Genomic DNA, 19,575 nt, shown 5'->3' on the forward strand with positions numbered 1-19,575 from the left:
GATATTCCTGCTACCGGAGATAGCTGTTCTAGAAGAAGATGCGCGATCGTCACGGAAGCCTCGTTGCCGTCGCAGAGCGGGCCATGACGTTTAGGGGGCACGGCGCGCCTTCTGCGATCAAGGCCGAAGATTCCAAATTCTTAGCGCAAGTCAACGATCAACACCACGGACATTGCGACCGTGCTCAATTACAAACCAAAGGCAATTATAATCGCGTCATTGTCGAGGATCTCGCTGCCCAGGTATCAAGACGCGAACGTCTTGTTGCTTACACATTCGTGTTGTGTCCAGTCACAGTGCAGCGTGGTCCCGAGGATTGGTCTGGTTCCGACCACCCACCTTCATGCAGGTCGTGTACCGTCGCTACTTGGGTACTGCCGAACCACATCACGAGGCTATTGCAAATACAACCAACGATAACTTCGGCTGCAAGGAGTCCCTGCGTCTCTGTCAACCCACCGCACAAAAGCACAAGTGAACGGTTCACGTCCAGCGCGAAGACTCGTTGCGAAACATCTCCGTGGCCTAATTGACCATATACGTATGTTATGGACGCGTTCTAGGCGTAGGGGAGCACATTTCAGTGTACCTGCGTACCGTAGCTTCCGCCTATGGTGGCGAGTAGTCTCATTATACAAGAGCTAACGGCTGCCATACTTCATCGATTACCCAATCCAGCCTATGATGCCCCACGGAGTCCCACTAACTACTGGGGTAAAACCGCGCTCGGCGCGGGACTACTTGCTTTCGCACCTCACAATCTCCTTCTTTCGGATGTCGCCTTGCCGGTACTTGAGTTAGCTGCTGATTTTACCTGCATATGGTTCCCTGCGGTACATTAACTAGAGGGCCGATAATCAACTATTGGTTGCACAACGTCAATTCGGATGAATAAACTGTTCGGCAACGCTATGGAAAGTTCGATCGACGAGTTCGCGCGCTTTGGATTTGTTGGTAGCTCCAGTATTGGAAGGGTTGTAATGTAAGGGTGCAGGAGCCAGTCGTGTGCTGTTGGTACTATATAATGTGGCGGCCACATTCGGTCGCGAATGAACCACCAGTACTCAGGTCAAGTCTCACTTCAACTCACCATTCTTCCGCAACAAAATGGCTCCACTCAAAGCATTGCTACCCCTCGCCCTGGCCAGCGTCGCTGCCGCCAGACAATGCGCAAACTTCATGATACAGACCCCTATCACCTCGCGACAGGGACAGTTCAAGGAAGTACCAGTCGAAGGTAACCTCGACGTCGGCGCATTCGTAGCTAGCTTCAACCAGTTCGGCAAGAACTACAGCGCGGAGCTTCTTGAGGGTTACCAGACCCTTCAAGGAACCTACAACATCTCTGCGCAATACTGTAAGCCAGCCAGCGGTAGCGGAAACACGATTCAGCTCTTGAGCCACGGTATCGGCTTTGACAAGACTTACTGGGATCTGGAGTACGAAAACTACAATTACAGCTACGTCGACGTCGCGTTGGCCGCTGGTTACAGTACGCTCGCGATCGACCGTCTCGGTATCGGTAACTCGTCTCACGGAGACCCCTTCAACGAGTAAGTGACAACTCTATAGCAATCGTTGTGTACCATATACTAATCAGGTATTTTCTTCAGGATCCAAGCACAAGCGGAAGTCGAAGCCCTCAACTCTGTCACTACACAGCTGCGTGAGGGCAAGATCCCAGAGATCAGCTGTGCATACGAGAAGGTCATCCACGTTGGCCACTCCTTCGGCAGCGTCCAGTCCTACTGGCTCTCCGCCCTCTACCCCGAGAACACCGACGGTGTCATCCTCACCGGTTTCTCCGTCGCCGGACAGTTCCTCGCATACATCACTGCCGGATGGAACCTACACTGCGCTCGTCTCAACCAGCCCCTCCGCTTTGGCAACGCTTCCAACGATGTCATTGAGAAAATCGCAAGCGAGTACGACCTAAGCGACAACATTGTCGGCAGTCTTCAGAAGATCCTCGCGGCCGCTGGTGTAGACCTGACCTCAGACGAGGTCTGGAACGAGCTCGCGACCACCGAGGTCCTCGACTTGATCAACGGATACAACAAGACCGTTACCCAATACGACTACCCCTCCGGCTACATGGCACACTCCGACCTCACAGCCCTACAGTACGCTTTCCTCCAGCCAGGCAACTACGACGTCGGCCTCGCTCTCGTAGCCGAGAAGACCAAGCAGCCCGTCACCACCGGCGAGCTCTTGACTATCGGCGGCTCACCCAGCTCGTCTCCCTTCACTGGCCCCGTCCTTGTCATCACTGGGGAGACAGACGTTCCCTTCTGTGGTGGCAACTGCTACGGTCAACTCATGGGTTCCAACGCCTCCAACATCCCCGAGGGCGTCGCCATGGCCTACCCCAACGCCTCTGCTTTCGAGTCCTACATCCAGCCTAACACTGGCCACGGTTTGAACTTCCACTACAACGCCACAGCTGGCTACCAAGTGATGCAGGACTTCTTGGCTAGCAACGGTCTTGCTGCGCAGTAAGCGTCGTACTTTGTATTGTGTGTCGCGTCCATTCTTCCGTTGAGGCTGGGCGCTGAATGCGCATTTCACAAGTTTGATGCATATTCTAAACTAGCGTCAGAGAATGAATACGCATTCTTTGTAATATCATGCACAAAAATCGTCACCTGAAAGTTTTGCGTGTTGTATCTGATGTGGCTTATTCATGCACATGCCTGTCGCAAGCCATAACCGATACTGAAGTACCTGGGTTGACTTTCTAAGCCTTGACTAAGTGATTGCAAGCAGTGACACTCAGGCACGATCTCGCTTCCCCGAAAATTCCGCGCAAGCGTGGTGACCAAATGCTGATGAATAAGCCTTGTCATTGCTGACTTTACAGCTAGGTATGCAGAAAACGCTCGGCGTCTCCACACCTCCGTGCACGACAGGGAGAGCTCAGAACACCATTGACAGTTATCGCACCACATGTCCTCGCCCATTGCACCACTGATTATCAAAGTCTTACTCAGAATGTCGCCGTCGTATACGACGCCTCAACACCAAGGATGTTGACGATGGCCCGCTTCGCCCATGCACGACATCTCGACTAGGACCCAGGATGCGGGGCTATATCATGAAGGTAGCCAATGCTGAGCCGTGAGGCTGGCAAATAATCTGGGTACAGTGTTTGTCATGGCTTTGATAGCATTGCAAACTACAAGATCTCCGGGTCGAGATGGTAGTCTAAAGCTGCACCAGTGGAGGACTTGGTTACGTTGCTCCGCCTTAACATAGACCTAAAGCATCTTGTACGAGGGTAGGCTCGTGGGCCAAGGCGTGGCGTGCCGATGAGGTATTTGCGCAGTGGAGTAGATGCGATTGAACGGGGTTTGGGCGGGAGGTAGGAGTCAAGGTGGATGAGGCTGAAGACGCTGTAGACGTATAAAGAGGTAGCTTCCAACTGCTCTCAAGTTACACATCCATTGCAACAATATCGGATACTTCTTAGACTCCGGAGCATAGCCTGATATACCGATCATTCATCAGTCGTTAAGATGAAGTTCAGTTCCGCCATCGCCCTCGCGGCCCTCACGCTGTTCAACACTGTGCGCGGTGATGGTACGATTGCCCTGTAAGACATGGTTTCCAGCAACTAACTTGCCTCAGCTGTACCATGGGAGCGCATCGACAAGGACAAGGCGGTGAGTCTTCTCATACTCTCCAACCACACGGCCCTATCTAACGTCCCAACGTAGCTCCTCCTCATCCTTGACTTACAAGTCGGTCTCTTCCAGCTAGCCAGAGACTGGGACCCAACCCTCTACAAGCAAAACATCCTGGCGCACGCCGAACTTGGGAAAGTCTTTGATATACCTGTCATTTTGAGCACGTCTGCGGACCATGGACCCAATGGACCGTTGCCGAAGGAGATGCTGGAGATGTATCCTGATGCGCCGCTTATTCGGCGTCAGGGTGAGGTCAGGTAAGTCGTCTTCCTCATCGTGATCACTATACCTTGTGTCAACGCATCACAATGCCTGCCTCTCAGCAACCACCTCTCCTAACACATCCCCAGCGCCTGGGACAACGAAGCCTTCCGCGCCGCCATCCGCGCCACAAACCGCACGCAAATCATCGTCGGCGGCATCACAACCGACGTCTGCACCACTTTCCTCGCCCTCGCCCTGCGCTCAGAAGGCTACTCCGTCTTCGCCAACGTCGAAGCCAGCGGCACCTACACGCAGCTCGTGCGCGACACGGCAAACGCGCGCATGCAGGCCGCGGGCGTGCAGCTCGTTTCTCTCTTCTCCATTGTATGCGACCTCATGCGGGATTGGCGCAATACGCCTGGTGCGAAAGAGCTGCTGCCGTACTTGGACAAGTATTTGCCGGTTTATGGAGCGGTGGCGAGGGGGCATGCGGCGGCCGTGGAGAATGGGACGGTTATTCCGGGGGAGATTGAGCTTATTACGGGGGAGAATGGGACGATTCTGTTGTAGAGGGTTGTGAGGGGTGAGGCGGTTGACGATGCGCGGGAAGGCGGAGAGTACTGGTAGGTAGCGAGTAGGAGGAGTTGGAAGAGAGGCACATGATGGCTGGTGAAGAGGACTGCGTGCAATATCGATAGCAATGTCAACTGCGTAAGAGCGATGAAGTTACTGCACTTTGATCGTGTGGATGCTCATGACGCTCTGGTGGGTCAACATTGATACGGCAGCTCTTGGCGAGACCAAGGGCAAGCCGACGCGAAGCCACCTCGGCATCTGCGAGGTCATCCGTCACTGTATTCCTTAACACCAAGAGACATGACCACACATGCCAAATCCATGGAACTCACCGCCGCGTCGCCGTCGATCGCGGCATGCTTTATGATGCGAGCAATCCGGAGCCTGAAGACAACCTGCCTGAAATTCCACACGCCGTACAACCGCTGCCTCCAGATCCTACAACAGGACCTTCGAGTTATGCATTCCAGATAAGCACATGAGACAAGAGCAATATGGATAAGCTCACTTCGCGGAGAACGCATTCCGAGGTAGGAGCGATGTGGCTTATGGGATGCCTTTGACATGCTTCTTGGCTTAGTGTATGTTGGTCTTGCCTGATTCACAAATGGAGTCAACTTCGACCGAAGCACAGTACTCGTTGCCTCAAGGTGTCTAAGCGGTCGCTATCTGCACCCTTGTGCTTGTACTTACCTTTGCTCCACGTATAGCTTTCTTGAATCCATCGCCAGAAGACGCCCGCTCAATCCTTACCAAGAACAGCCATCGCTATCATTCCATCCGTCATTTACCTGTATAGGCCGATCATGTCCCTCTCCGCGCACGTCGTGTCCTCGCCGATTGATCGGGAATGCCGTGATGCGGCTGAATATATGCCAGACATTCCTCCCTCACTCGCCGTGTGGCTCATGCTGCGTACAAGGCCCGTCAGCAGACACGGTTTGGTGGGCTACAACAAGCACTGCATGGTCTGTGAGCAGTTCGTGTGCAATTTCTGGACTGAAGTCTGCGGCTTCGCAGTAGAGTGGCTCACGAAGGAGGAGGCGAAGAAAAAGCTGGCGACATTGCCACCACAGCCATATCTCCGACGGAGACTTTCAGAAGACTTAGTCGACAGATCAGCCCGTACACTGCAGCAGTCAGCTGTGCAACCACCGATGACTTGCCTACCGCCGAATCCTCAGGTATCGAATATAAGCGCGCAGCTTGCACAAATACAAACCTCGATTCGTCCTTGCCAACCTCGCATCACAACGAAAGGCACACCGCCGAAATATTGCAGATGGGATGAAACCAATGCACACACATGCTGCAGCCCCGCGGGCAGTTGTAAAGTCGCAGTCCAGATCCTTACCCCCGGATGTCGGCATATCATCGGCCAAGACTGTCTCCTTCAATGGATCGTAGCGGGAAAGAACTGGTGCCGGTTTTGCGGCACAATTTGGTTCAAAGAAGAAAAGAACAAGATCAAAAGAATGGCGCTTTTGAAAGAATGTTATCAGGGAAGGGCGGATCACGTCGAGCTTTGGGGCGCCAGACTTGGAAAAGAAGCTCGCCAACAGGTCACGACGCAAAATGGAGCTGTAAGAGAGTGTGAATGGAAAGGTATCCTTACCAGGGAGTTGGAGCGGATGATACTGGGACAGTGTGGAGACCAGAAAGATTTAGACTCCATGAGAAGGGAGATACTGAAGATGGATCCAAGCTTTGTGGATGCTTGGGATAAGCTGAAAGAGGATCTGGAGGAACAGTGCTGTAGCGACGCGATATCACCATGGACCGTCGACGAGTACTCACTTTGGGACCCGTACCAAACATTGAGCGAGCCTAAAGGAATTGGAATTCCCTGTCGCAGGACTAACCGCGCTCCTACAAGGGCACCAGCCAGTCCGAGCCTCTACAGCGAGATCTATTTTTCATAAGACAATGGTTCCGTCGCTAAGATACTAAAAAGTCTGACAACTTCCACTCTCATGACTCCACTTCTTCCGTGATCCTCGTTCAAGAGACATCCAACATGGAATTCAGCGATATGATATCAACCGCGGTTATACAGACCCACCATTGTGAAACGGCACATGCAGCAACCCTGATCTCTATCACTCACAAGCTTTCCGCGGCATTTCTTAGCACATGGAGATCCGTTTCGGAAGCTCAAGCCAGGCGTTTCGTGAGAAAAAGGTAATTCACAACTCCAACTGTTTGGCCTTCCGCCCCGCTGTCGCGCAAGAGTTGCTGTATGCTTAAGTAGCGGCGCGCGGAGGGAACGCCGTGTTCGATAGTCCACGGTATCTGACATGACAGCTGAGACTCTCAAACTCTAGACAAACAGCTGTACGAGCAACACAAACGCGACCGGAAGGTGAGTCGGTGTCTCCGTACCACCTCACGAAACTGTCCGGTCCAGAGCCCTCCAGAGCGCTCGCGCTCTCACTTACCAAGACCAGAAAGGACCCGCGTACTATACGATGTATTGCCAGTACCTGCTTGGCGACGAGAAAAAGAAAGAATATTAATAGCTCAAGCCGTGGGGAAGGACCGAGAGATGTTTATCGTCGTTCTAGCTCTAGCCTCAGGTACGACTCGGAAGGATGCCGAGGAGAGAAGGAAAAATAGATGTGCTATGGCTGGAAGAGGGTTGGTGTACTGGATGTGGACGTCCGTGTGTCGAGAGTAACGTTTCGCAGTCCGTTTTCGAGGGTGGAGCCCCCTGTCTGTGAGTGCGGTACCCGGAGTGAGGTCCGCATCATGACAGAGGACGGAAGTTGCAAACGAGTGAAGTCATCGCTGGAGTGTGCAACACGCACAGAAACTGAGATGAACAACATCTCCAGCATCATCCATCGAACGAAGCAAAAGTGACGATGCTCGTCTGTGGGGACGCCGCTAGCGACAACGCGGTTCCCAGCTGCGCCTCCAGCAGCGAGTGCACCAATGACCTTTGCAATCTAACCCACACTTTCCACAAAACACTAACCTCCCATCAGCTCACCCATCTTATCTTAATGTGCTCACAGACAACCCGCCGTTCACCTACTGCACACACGAGCGCTCATCTCGGCTAAAGCTACAGCAAAAAGGCGCAGCGCAGCGCGCACCCCGGCGTGACCGCTGACTCTAGAACCCGGTCTCTGCTTCCCGCTTAGACCCCGGCGAGATGCTACTGTGCGAAACGGCCGTCTGTGGTGTGGGCGTAGCTGATACAACAGCTGCGCTGAACACAGAATGGGCAGAGGCGGGGGATTTTTTTTCGCATATAGACTGGGCTGCTGCTGCGCGCATTCGGGATTTCACCTGTTCACCATTTCAAGTAATCTAATCATCAATTCATCGACGGTTCGCTATCGCATAGCATTGCATAGCATCATCATCCTTCATAAGCACCACCAACACCACACTCCCCTACCCATCCACCACCTTATCTCCATCAGCCCATTACATCAGGCCGCCAGATTACCACCCAACTTGACGCACCAGCAATTCCACTGCTTATCATCAACCACATCGCTTACTTAGGTGTCAAGGCCCAGTCCTTGGTAGGTATGTCATCTTGGAAAAAGTACGCCCGAAAACATCACTAACGGACCGACCAGCAAGGGAATCCCAACCGCTGCGCCTCTTCCCCTCACCTTGGTACAGACGTAACATCGCGTGGCTTTGTTAACACCAAGAGATAACCTACACTTATAATCGTGTCTCTCGTCTCTACGGAGAAAAAGACACCATAATCACCACCACACACGACCATGTTGGCCAAAATCTCTACGTCGCTCGTCGCGACTCTGCTGCTCTCATCCACAACTCTTGCGGCGCCTACACAAACACATTGTCGCTGCGAAATCGTTGCGGATATGCCGTCATCATCCGTTCCCGCTTCAGCTGCCTACACACCCTCCGCCGCACATTGGTCGCCAGCAGACCCTTCGCAAAGTCCCGTCGCAGCACTCAACGTATGCGCAAGCCTAGGATCGGAATTGCAGAAACTGCAACACACAGAACCGGAGCTGTACGACTCGTATATGGCGGGTGCTATCAAGGATGCGCCGCAGAAGCCGGTACCGACTGCGGTGCTGATGAACAGTCATGAAGAGGCACAGTCAACGTCAAGCCCACATAGGAGAATTGTGTGTCATGCGGAATCGATGTTGTCTACGCCAGAGTTCCACAGCTCGTTTGTGGGGCTGTGGGCGCTGCAGATGATTGTTGTGGTTGCGATATTGGCTTGTGTTGCTGAGGGTTTGCATTTGGGTAAACAATGGTAAGACAACTTGGCTCCTCTTCACTATTTCTCGTATGCTAACGGTAACTCTAGGATGAAAAACAACAGCTCTCCTGAGCCAGTATCTGAGAAGAGCAGCCTGCGCTTGACCGGTGCCGAAAGGCGTCTCCTAGCCATCCCCACTGGTCCCCAAGAAGCAGATTCAGTGTTCAGCCCAGGCGCAGAGAAGAAGCTACGAGCGTACGAGACGACACGATACTTTGTCACGCAGGCATCGAGTGGACGGAGAGAGTTCATTGCGTATGACGATGATAGCGATGATGAGGCGAACAGGCCTGTGATGTAGTGTTACCCACATCACGGCTTTCATTGAATGAATGTATTATGTTCCACCTTCCACTACCTGTCCACCGTGCATGCATGTTCCAGCGATGCGAAGGCGTCGTGGTAGTGTGGTTCGGTGCTACAACATTTCGTCCAAGCACACAACAGCGCCTTATCTTTCCCCGCATGTCATGGGGTTTCATCCACCATGACGCTTGCACAAATCAACGTTGGGTCCACAACATGCCCAGCACCTCATGGTTTTACCCACGAGTACAAATGACAGTGTCTGGGATACAGAGCGCCGGTGTCTTTTCCCCATCGTCCCTCCTTCCTCTTTCGTCCCTGCCACCACCCACCACGAAGGTATCGTACAACAAAGCTCGCGATGAAACATCGCAAAACAAAAAGAGCAAACGCTCAACAGAACAGTAAAGCAAATGGGTATCGCGAAGCAAGAACAAGAACGCTAAAGCAAGCAGTCTACATACAAGTCACCCGAACGATGCATCGATCCAATCGTGGCAGGGTGCAAACGGTCGAGCCAGGTAGTGGGCGCAAGGATGCATGGCCGCAGTGGACGAAAGTGTCGCGATCGGGAAACACATGGAAGCATCCACTCATACCTACCTGAAAGGGAAGGAAAGTAATATACAAACAGCGGGGGTATCGCAAGGGTAAAAGAGGAATTAGTGTTGTTGCTTGGTATGGTATTGTCGCATGGAAGATTAGGTGTCGCTCGGGTTGTCGCTATGGGCATCTCGATAGATGTCATTATTAGGCGGAACTGGGTCCTGGTATGGGTCCAGATATCGGTACAAGTCATCGTGACAGGTCATCGCAGTGGGCTGATCGCAGCTGGGGGTATCGTAATGGGACAAGGTCGCAGAAGGGGATGTGGTCGCTGGCAGAGCATTCCAGATGGATGCCAGTATTAAGGGTTTGTTTATCGCAGTAGGCAATGGGATGGTCGCTAGGGTATCGCGCGGGGTATCGTAGTCGTATTATGGTAGTGTCGCGGTAGGCCAGGGTCCACATTTCACATCACCGGGATGCTGAGAACCGAGGAGTCTAGGTGGAAGCCGTACATTAGAGTTCGTATCGAGAACAGTACTGTGGATACAGTCGTACAGGGGAGGACCAGAACATGGTCTCCAGGAATGGCGCGCTAAAAAGAAACAGGAACAGGATGTCGAACGCCGTAGAGAAATGCCGTATCCAGGAAAAGCGCTAACGTCATGTCGTAAATGTATCGTAGAAAGGACAGAATTTTGGTTGAGGGGAGCCGCGAGGTTCCGCCCCATGGTCGGTAGAGGTTGACAAGGTTGGCTCACATGATGGTGTGGTAACCCTTATCGTTCATGACGTCAATCCAGAACGCGTCTTGGCCCTCGTCAGACTGGCGCCAGGTCTCCTTGATGAGCTGAATCATCTTGCGAAGAGGCTTGTTGGGAAGCCTAAGAGCAAACTCTTGCAAGCGCCTGATGACGAACTCACGAGCGGCGACGACCTCTGCGTCGTTGGCCTGCACGTCGAAGAAGTCAATCGAAGAGACGAACTTCAACTCAGAAGCACACACAACAAGCAGAAGCGGCTGGATGCAGAATGTACCAGACGAGGAAGGCAGAGACTCGAGTGACCGGATGATGTGCATGGCAAGTGAGTTGAGCCACAGCTTGATGTCGGTAGCCTCGTAGACTGTCTCGAATCGCGGCGTAGGGAAGGCGAACTCGATGTTCTCACTACCCTTGGTCTTGCCGGATCCCAAGCGCTTGCGCAGGATGGAGGGGAAGACACGGTAGATCTCCAGCAAGCCAGACAGACGGTAGGCCTCGGCAATGGTGACGAAGTGTTCCTTGGGGGTACGCTCATCACCAGTGTCAATGACCTGATCGACTGATGGGTAGTCAACAGCTAGGAGGTCCTCTTCCAATGAGGCGGCATTCTGAAGGTTCTCTTGTCGTCGACGGAGGTCCATCGAGTTCTCACGATCCATCGAACGCTCCTTGCGAACTAAACGACCAACCTCGGCGAACAGGAAGTGAATCATCGGTGCGATGCCTGTCCATGGATGAGGGACTGTCTTGCCTTGCGGCCCACGCGCAGCAGGAGTGTTCGACATGGCGGTGATGCTAGGTCGCAGTCCTGACTTGGGCGAGAAGCTCATGGCATCTTCTGTTACGAAGCCCATGAGCATCTCCCAGTGGATCAAAGACTCCTCAAAGAACTGTGCCTCGCGCTCGACCTCAATGCCGCCCGACCTACTGAAAAGCTTGGGGAGGATGAGGTCTCGTGCGATAGACAGGTACTCGAGTCCGAGTGCGTTGCTGTCGTGCCATGAGGTGGTGAGACCAAGTAGCATGATGCTCAAGAACGTCTTGGTCGCGCTTGTGTGATCCCTCTGAGCAAGTGGAAGCTCCAGCTCTAGTGCCTCGCGTGCTTTGCGCTGTAGCTCAAGGCCGGTTGCCGCCATGTTGGGGAATGTGTTGGCAAGATGTGCCGCGGCCATGGATTGGATCGCGTAATTAATGGAAGGGCAGTCCTTGTAGATGCGGCTAATGGTAGTCCGGAAGGGGTTAAGAACAGAATCGAAAGAAGAAAACACAGCGCAGACGTCCTTGAAGTAATGCTGGACGAGCAGTGACTCGACATCATCCGGAGAGGATGGGTCTGGAGAAGGACTTGGAAGACGATACAAGTCAAGAAGCAACGAACGCGAGAGCCTGGGGCTAGACTCTCGGTTCTGTTCCCGGTCCATAACAGGCAACGACGTAGAACTCATGTCTTGCTTCTGTGAAAGGTCTTGCATGTCGAATTGAAGGTCCTCCAGTGATCCAGAGTCGAAGTCGATGTTGTCGAATGGATCAAAGCTGAAGTCTTCGTTGGGCATTTGGATAGCGTCAGCGAATCCATCAAGCAAGATGGGGTCCATGTTGTTGACATCCTCCATGGGGAAAGGCTCGTACTCGCGAGGGGAATCACCATCCTCGGTAGAGGACTCTTGTATCGAGGCTGGTTCCTCAAAGCTTGGTGGGGATGGGACTGCTGATGAGGCCTGTGTTGTCAAGGGTTGTTGTGTGGGAGGGGAGTTCTTCCTGCCTGCAGGGAGGACGGCAGCCAACGCAGCCTCGATACCACTGGCGACGTTCTGCGGAAGGGGCGACTTCGCTGCCGGTGAAGTGGTAGAGGTGGCGTCGGGTGTTGACCTGGGTCTAGGGGACGCCGACTTGGACTGGGCGGGGTTGAAGACTTCGTACTTTGTCGACCATTTCAGAGTCTTCTCGTAGCCAGGACACGCGACGTTCCTTTTCTTACACTGCAAGCAACCAGGAGCGGTCTCGTCACATTTGAGCTTTGTTTTTGTCAGCAAGTGGGCCAGTGCAGTAGGCGCAATCGTTGGACTTTACCCTCTTGAGTTTGCATCGACCACATCCGTTCCTGGACTTGGTCTTCTTAGCCTTCAGATCTCTCGCCAAAACCTTGTCTTGAGCCAATGCGGGCATCTTGAGTATCAGGGTAGGGTAGACTTGGTTGGAGGGGGGCGAGGTCTGGGAATGTCGAACGACAATGGGGTGAGAATCCCGGTGCGAAGTAATAGGACTTAAGATGCGGATCCAGTGAATGCGGATACGACGCTTCAAATGCGCGTGACGGGTCAGTGACACAGCCGATGGTTCCCTTCGCCTATCATTAGACCGGTGTGGGCCAAGATAGCAGCTGATAAAAACATGTCGCTGGTGTGGTTGATGCAGGGTGTCTGAGCCTGGATGCCGAGCTTCGGCCTTTCAACAACCCAGCTTTCCCCGAAGTATCCATATCGTGCATCAGCGTGCGGCTGATTGGCCAGCCACCGCAGTCGAGCGTCGCATTTTCGCTCTTTAAACCCCTCTATGGGAGGACGCCCGCTCAGCGGAAAAGTTGGACACGCGATTGATAGATTATCCGCATCGTCTGAAACTATCATCAGTGGCGGGCTCGTAAAGAAGGTTATGGTCAAAAAAGCATCATGAGGATGTTGAGAGTCTGGAGATAAGGCAGATCAATGGCTACCCCACAATCATCCAGAAGTGGGATGAAAGAAGTGGATTTGATAACTATGTATAGTTAGCGCAAGACCTTAGTGCCGCTAGTAGCATCATCTTGCTTCACGATAACCTCAGCCCAAGATAAAGCCACGTCTGCACGCATGCCCCATGACGATGTCGGAGCGTCAACCAACGCAGCGTCCAGGCCTGCTCATATCAGCGCATGCAGTTATCGGCATGACTATCTAGACATCCGACTCTGAGCGACCGCCTCGAACGAAGCGACCTATCACATGAGCTTCGCAAGGTCCTCGTAACACGGTATAAGCCATGAAGACATAGGAACCGTTATCTTCTACGAGGCGGCTCTGCTTCGATCGGCAGTTACCAAAGGCGCTACTGCACTGCTTGTCGAGCTCTGCCCTTGCTAAGCACCTGGGCAGTGCCATGCCACCGGGCCTGGTCAAGCAATTGGCTGTCGCTAGTGGCATCGAGACGAGGCACACGTCGAACTTCCGTAGAGGCTGGATGCCAACATCCTTCCAGCGCATGGCTACCCCGCAAAGTCAATACGAGAGACGTAAGAACAACAACCGTGTCACCGCTGAAATTCTGGGGTAAGAATCCGGGGCCGATGCATCCAAAAGTGCGCGATGTGTAATGCCAAGCTCAAGACCGCGACTTCACATCTGGGGAAACGCTGAGCTAGGAGAAGATACGATGTCGGAGATGCACGCAGTGGGTGGACCGTTCACCGACAGGCGACAGGGCCTATCCCGACGGAAAATTCTTCACGAACACCACCACCATCGGAAAGTTCAACGGCTGCTGTTTTCCGCCACCCACACGACTCCACATTGCGAATGCGAACGACAGCACGGAATGTAATCCGACGAAATTTCGATGTATGCGATAAGCCTAGAATGCCACTACTGCGCGTCTACTGTACGACATCGATGAGTTTAATCGTGGTGGCTCAACCTTGACTGCTGTCAGAGAATGTCAGTTCATCCCGGCTTGGCCTAAACTTTGGAAGACGGACAGCATCATCGCGTGGTTCACCACAGCCCCATTACAGCATGGCGACACGTCGACATCAAAGTATGACCATGAGCACACGACACATACGACTTGACGAGCCGATTACGACTGTCACCATCCGGACATCGATGAGTTAATTCTGATGGCTCTACCTTGACTGCTGTCAAAGAGTGCCCCTTGATCCCGGTCTGGCGTCAACTTTGGAAGTCGGATAGCCTCCTCACGTGGTTCTTTGACCGCCCCATTACAACATGACAACGCGTCCATGTGTATGAATGAAATCAGTCTGTGAGGTCGGAATATGACCACAAGCACACGACACGTGTGACTCATGGAGTCACTCATGGTCAACACGTGCACTTGCGTTACCACAATCCACTCGCATTTCAGGAACTCTCCGGATCTCAAGTCGCCCTTTAATCCTCCAAGCCAAGAAGAAGACATTGCATCTTTGAGTAAGGCCGGGACGTGGTCTTGGTCCGGGCTGATCACCAAACTCTTATCTTGATATGCACAATAATAGCCATGGTTTCAAGATAAAGATGCGTCTTTCACACACTCTTGTAATGGTGACCACAAAGCATACATAGTCTTCTGCGTCTTTCCCCAAGGCTAGATCAAACCAGTCGCACTGCCTTTGCCTCGTTCACGCCCGCGAACTTCCTGAAACAGAGAGGCAGGCAGTCAGTATGCCCCACACACTGAGCCATGAGTTGAAGAAGAAGGGAAAATGTGGAATCCACGTATTCGACATAAGGCCCTTCCACTGCTTTACTACATGTTGAGTTATAGGCCCTACTTCGGTATATCGACTTAACTTTCTTATCAAAAGTACACAGCCAAGCCTACTGCTCCACAATCGACCAGGCTGGTCGCGCGAAAGATAAGAAGTAAGGAGGAAACGGACTTCATTTCGAACTTTCACAGGGTCGATGGTAGGTAGTAAAAGTCCAAATACCATGGGCCTTACGAGAAGGTAGCTAATACCCTGGCTACTCAACTCTTCAGAAGCTCTAGTTGTAGCCAGCGAGCAAGCAGAGATCCAACCACACTCGCACCACGCCTTCCCGCCACGAACAACGTCCCACTCGTCCATTAACAGCTTTAGCTAAGACCGGCCTTCTTCACTCTAGGCCGCTGTAGTATACATAGCAATCGAACAGATGAGGGGTGGGTGACAGGGGAACATCTTGGATAACAAGTTCGGACAAGACAAGGCATCTGGGGGTCTACGCGAGAGAGGACGGCATACTACAGCGGAGAGACACTGCACCGCAACCAAGCGACATATCTCTTTTTCTTTTGAAAGAATTCTTGGTATTGGTATTCTGCTAGTGACACAATATCTGCTCCTTCTCCTCCTCCTCTCTGCCATCCAATCCAATTCCCACACATCCTCCCAATCAGTCAAAACCTATGTACATCCCGCAAACCCTCCTCTTTCCACAGCCCAACGTGAGAGCTCGTTGTGTTGTTCCAAAAAGTCCGCCCACCTAGGGCTAATCGTATATCTAACCCTTTCGCAAAGGAACCAACAAGTAGAAGAAGAAGAAGAAGAAGCGAACAAGAGAGAAGGACGCTCATATGTATTCGTGAAGACCACGCCCAGAACAGCCGGGAGAAACAACAAGAAACAGAAAAGTAAAAAGCAAGATGGCTGGGTATCCGCTACCATGAGGACGTTGAAGCTCAGGACGGCGGAGAGGCTGTCAGATTCGAACATCGCTTTCGATGTGATCCGATCCGGTCCAGCGGAGTAAAAGGAAAAAAGGCGCAAGACAGCAGCGGCATGGGGAATGAACAGCTCGCTGGACTAGAAATTAAGGTATGCTTAATTGGGCTTCCCTCAACAGAACGGGCCTTGTGTTTCGTTCGTTCGGTTCGAGGCGGAAGATGCAAAACAAAAAGGTTTTTTTGTACACTTCGCATGGCAGAGAAAAGAACAGGGAGATGGGAAAAGATCGAAGTCCATCTCTTTAGAATGAAAAGCCTCGATGACCGCTGGATGATCACACAAACCATCCCTACATGGCATTAGCGCCAGGGTATCTCGATTGATTCGATAAGCCGGGGCCGGGTCCCATCATCGTCGCAGGAGGCATGTTCATTGCGCCTCCTCTCCCTCTGCCGCCCATGGGGCCGCCGCGTCCACGTCCACGTCCCCGGCCTGCGCCTGGAATCGCGAAGTCGGGGTTTGCGGCGTTGGCTTCGAGGATCACGTCTTCTTGACGCATGGGTCTGCGTGGAGGGCCAGGTGCGAAGGGCGCAAATTGGCCAGCTGGGGCACCCATTTCCGGCCGCCAGTTGGGGTTGACGGGGCGTTGCGAGACGGATGTGAAATGTGATGCTTCGCTTGCGGCGGGCGAGCGCGCGCCTTCTGGTAAGTCGTCGTAAGAACTGTTGCGCGGGAGGTTTGTGTCGCTTCCGTTGCCTGTGGAGAGGAAGTTGGGGTTTGGCGGAGCGAAGCCGCCTGGCATGAGGGAGCTTGGTAATGGTGGAGGCGCCTGGGCTTGTGCGGGCTCTGCGAACCTGGGGTCTACGTCTTCGTAGTAGTCTGAACTGCGCTCTACCCTGTTAGGGCCACCAATGTGAGATATGTGAGCAGGCATTTCGACAGGTGAGTCTTGGATTGGCGATAGCCCGCGGCTACTGTTGTTCAATGTGTTGAGACTTTGGTCTGACGGGACCTGTTGCTGGTTCCATCCCGCTCGTACAGGCATGTACTGCTGCTGTTGTTGCGGCATTGGCGGTTGTTGTTGGTGTTGTAGGGGCTGCGGTCGTAACGCCGACTCACTGTCCAAGGTTAGCATGTTATAAAGAGGTAGGCCTGACGGAACTTACTCTGTAGAGTACTCGCTGGTCGGGCTCATGACGCCATCCGATGGCCGCCTCTGGGGCGCACCGGCGGGGAAGCCACCTTGCTGGAGAGCAAGCATGCCTGCAACATCACCGTCGCTTTCCCTCAAACCAAAGTTTGTTGGAGGCGTGCCTGTGCGGTTGTCCATTTCGATAGCTTGTCCAATCGGCAGCGGTGGCCCCTGACCAGGCGGTGGTCCTCTGCCATATGGTGACTGTTCACGGGGCGGTGGCCCTTGGTTATAGAAGTTACCGTTGTTGTATCCCGGAGGAGGCGCTCCTCGGCCCATTGGCGGCTGGCCTTGCATTGGAGGTCCATTCGGAGGTCGTCCGCCTCGTCCACCACCGTTCCATCCCGGCGGCGGAGGTCCGCGCATACCTCCTCTTGGTCCGTAGCCTCCTCCTCTCGGGCCGCCATACTGTCCACCTCTTGGTGGGCCTCCTCGACCCCTCATCGGACCTCCTCTTCCACGTGGCGCGCCATTCATCATGGCGTATTGGTCGTTTGGCATGGGTGGCACGGGGTTGCCATACTGATCCATGGGCTGTCGACGACCTGAGGGACCGCGGTTCGGTGGGTTCATGTTGTCCGAGCCGTTTCCTCCGCTACTAACGGTCTTGAGAGAGGGATTACGCTGGTTCAAGGGTGTCATGTCGTCGGTCGGCGATGGCTTGGAATGATCGAAGTAGGCTGCATTACCGTCCCTGCCTCCAGAGGTCATGGTCTCTCCAGATAGCGGAGGCGGCGACTCGGCCTTGGGAAATTCGGAAGCCACAGTCGCATTGGCGCGGTTCGCGTAGTAGGTCTGGCCGTTCATCTCATCGTTCTCGGCAATGCGCCTCTTACGCGCCTTGCGACTGACCAGTGTGCGCCTCATAGCGCACGTAACGATACCGCTTGCGACGATAATGACGGTAGCACCTAGCACGATCCATCCTCCCCAGCCCACATGCGGCACGAACAACAGGATGTCAACGAGGAAAGCAAGCAGCGTGACCAGCAGAGTCGGGAACGTAAATATGAGCAGGGCGAGGAGGTAGCGCGGCGAGTGGGCGGGCGAGTGGAAGTGGGCAGCGACGGAGAGACCGAAGCATATCAGCGTCATGAGAGCTGCGACGGGGTGCACGATGAGAATGGAGGAAAGCGCATGGCGCTGGGCGGAGGGGAGCGAGAAGTCGGAGCTGTCTTCGCCTGCGAACAGTTTCTCTGTTTGAACAGTTAGCACCATGGCCCTCGTATGTGATACAGGGCGCCATACCAGTGTTGTACCCGATCATGGGCCCTTTGCAGCCTTGGTCGCCATTCTCGCAGTAGCCGAGGACGCCAAAGTGGACGCCGCGGTAGGTAGCGAGGGGAATGCTCTTGATCAGCGGCGTCGAGAGGGTCGAGAGCAGCAGCAGCACAAAGGCGACGAAGAATAGTATCGATAAGGGGGTCGCAGGGCGCAACATGTTGGCGAAGAATAACGGAGGCTACCGCGTGGAATTCCGGCTCGCCAGAGACCGGCTCTCTCAAGGCTACGACGTGGTGTTGGGGAGGGCGATCGGACGTGTGCGCGACGAAGGTGAAAGTGCAGACGGTCCGCAGTCTCGTAACAGTGGGCGCAGTCGTAAACGTGCCTAAGCGCACTCTTGCCCTGACGTGAAACGAGTGACGATCGAAGTTACACCAGTTATGCCTGTTGGGTCATTGATGCCTCGAAGGAGCTTGAGCGTGCGCGACGACGGCTGGACACGCGATGAGGCGCTCGAGGGGGCAGGCGCTGGCTGTTGGGGGTTGCGGGGAAGCGTGGTAGGCTTGGGACACGCCTGGAGGAGGTGGGCGGAGGGCTGGAAGGAGCGACGGTGCAGCAACAGGAAAGAGCGGACGCGCAGCCAATCACGGGCGTGAATGGCGCGAGGTATAGCGAACGTTGGAACTATGCCGGCTAGTCGCTGCAGTAACTTGGTATTGACGCGGGACCTATCGAGCCGTTGACGTTGACCCAGACGTCTAAGCTGTCGCGCTGTGAATGAATGTAGCGTGTTGGACGACCCCCGGCGGCAGTATTTTCGCGGGTAGCCCCGTTGTCGCGCCCCTTGCCCTCGCAGCAGGCCCGTCTTACCTGCGACTTTGCTTTGTGTTCGGAGCATCAGTCGGAGTCGCACGCGTCCACGCTGCTCTCCCGCCCCAGTTTGGCAGGGATATCTATCGTCTCATTTCGCGTAGACGCACGGCCCATCATACAGGCACTGAGAACACCGTTGCTCTGCTGCGTGCTTCAGACGAAGCCGCTGAAACACAGACCCTTTCTTCTTCCTGGTCCTGAGGCAGCGCAGCGACTGTCAACACCAGCCATCGTGGTCGCCATCTGCTTCGACGACGGCGCAGGCCTCGCCTGGTAAATACACTGCAATGCGTTATCGCCTCGAAACAGGGCACGAAATAGCGCCCTCCTATCAACTGCAGCCAGATCCCGGAAAAGGATCAGGCCAGCGCCACCAACCTATATCACCTCACCTATCGCATTCCACGCGAGATGCTCTTTGTTTGAGCCTTCCCGCCTATATCTCCCACACTACAGATCCACTCGACCCGTTGCACAGCCCGCACGGCTCCACGCTGTCGCACGTCCATTGAACATTCAAAGCATCTCATGTTTGG

At 53.9% G+C, this 19,575-nt stretch overlaps 5 protein-coding genes across 5 annotated transcripts; 3 read left to right on the plus strand and 2 right to left on the minus strand.

Annotated features, from left to right (window-relative positions):
* Positions 1-1,107: 1,107 nt before the first annotated feature.
* Positions 1,108-2,499, plus strand: J4E84_003008 (uncharacterized protein; the record flags this gene model as incomplete). Its single annotated transcript, XM_049385626.1, has 2 exons — positions 1,108-1,553; positions 1,614-2,499. The coding sequence occupies 2 exons, from the start codon at positions 1,108-1,110 to the stop codon at positions 2,497-2,499; spliced, it is 1,332 nt and encodes a 443-aa protein (XP_049246503.1).
* Positions 2,500-3,515: 1,016 nt separating this feature from the next.
* Positions 3,516-4,460, plus strand: J4E84_003009 (uncharacterized protein; the record flags this gene model as incomplete). The annotated part of the gene is made up of 4 exons (XM_049385627.1): positions 3,516-3,579; positions 3,628-3,662; positions 3,717-3,943; positions 4,037-4,460. The coding sequence occupies 4 exons, from the start codon at positions 3,516-3,518 to the stop codon at positions 4,458-4,460; spliced, it is 750 nt and encodes a 249-aa protein (XP_049246504.1).
* A 3,752-nt stretch (positions 4,461-8,212) lies between these two features.
* J4E84_003010 (uncharacterized protein) lies at positions 8,213-9,031 on the plus strand (the record flags this gene model as incomplete). The annotated part of the gene is made up of 2 exons (XM_049385628.1): positions 8,213-8,724; positions 8,779-9,031. 2 exons carry the CDS (start codon positions 8,213-8,215, stop codon positions 9,029-9,031), a joined length of 765 nt encoding a protein of 254 aa, XP_049246505.1.
* Positions 9,032-10,339: 1,308 nt separating this feature from the next.
* On the minus strand, positions 10,340-12,512 carry J4E84_003011 (uncharacterized protein; the record flags this gene model as incomplete). The annotated part of the gene is made up of 2 exons (XM_049385629.1): positions 10,340-12,361; positions 12,417-12,512. 2 exons carry the CDS (start codon positions 12,510-12,512, stop codon positions 10,340-10,342), a joined length of 2,118 nt encoding a protein of 705 aa, XP_049246506.1.
* A 3,587-nt stretch (positions 12,513-16,099) lies between these two features.
* J4E84_003012 (uncharacterized protein) lies at positions 16,100-18,383 on the minus strand (the record flags this gene model as incomplete). The annotated part of the gene is made up of 3 exons (XM_049385630.1): positions 16,100-16,868; positions 16,917-18,138; positions 18,191-18,383. 3 exons carry the CDS (start codon positions 18,381-18,383, stop codon positions 16,100-16,102), a joined length of 2,184 nt encoding a protein of 727 aa, XP_049246507.1.
* Between the last annotated feature and the right edge of the window lie 1,192 nt (positions 18,384-19,575).

The sequence above is a fragment of the Alternaria hordeiaustralica genome, assembly GCF_023758085.1.
Source record: "Alternaria hordeiaustralica strain BMP 2776 chromosome Unknown scaffold_4, whole genome shotgun sequence".
Lineage (NCBI taxonomy): Eukaryota > Fungi > Ascomycota > Dothideomycetes > Pleosporales > Pleosporaceae > Alternaria > Alternaria hordeiaustralica.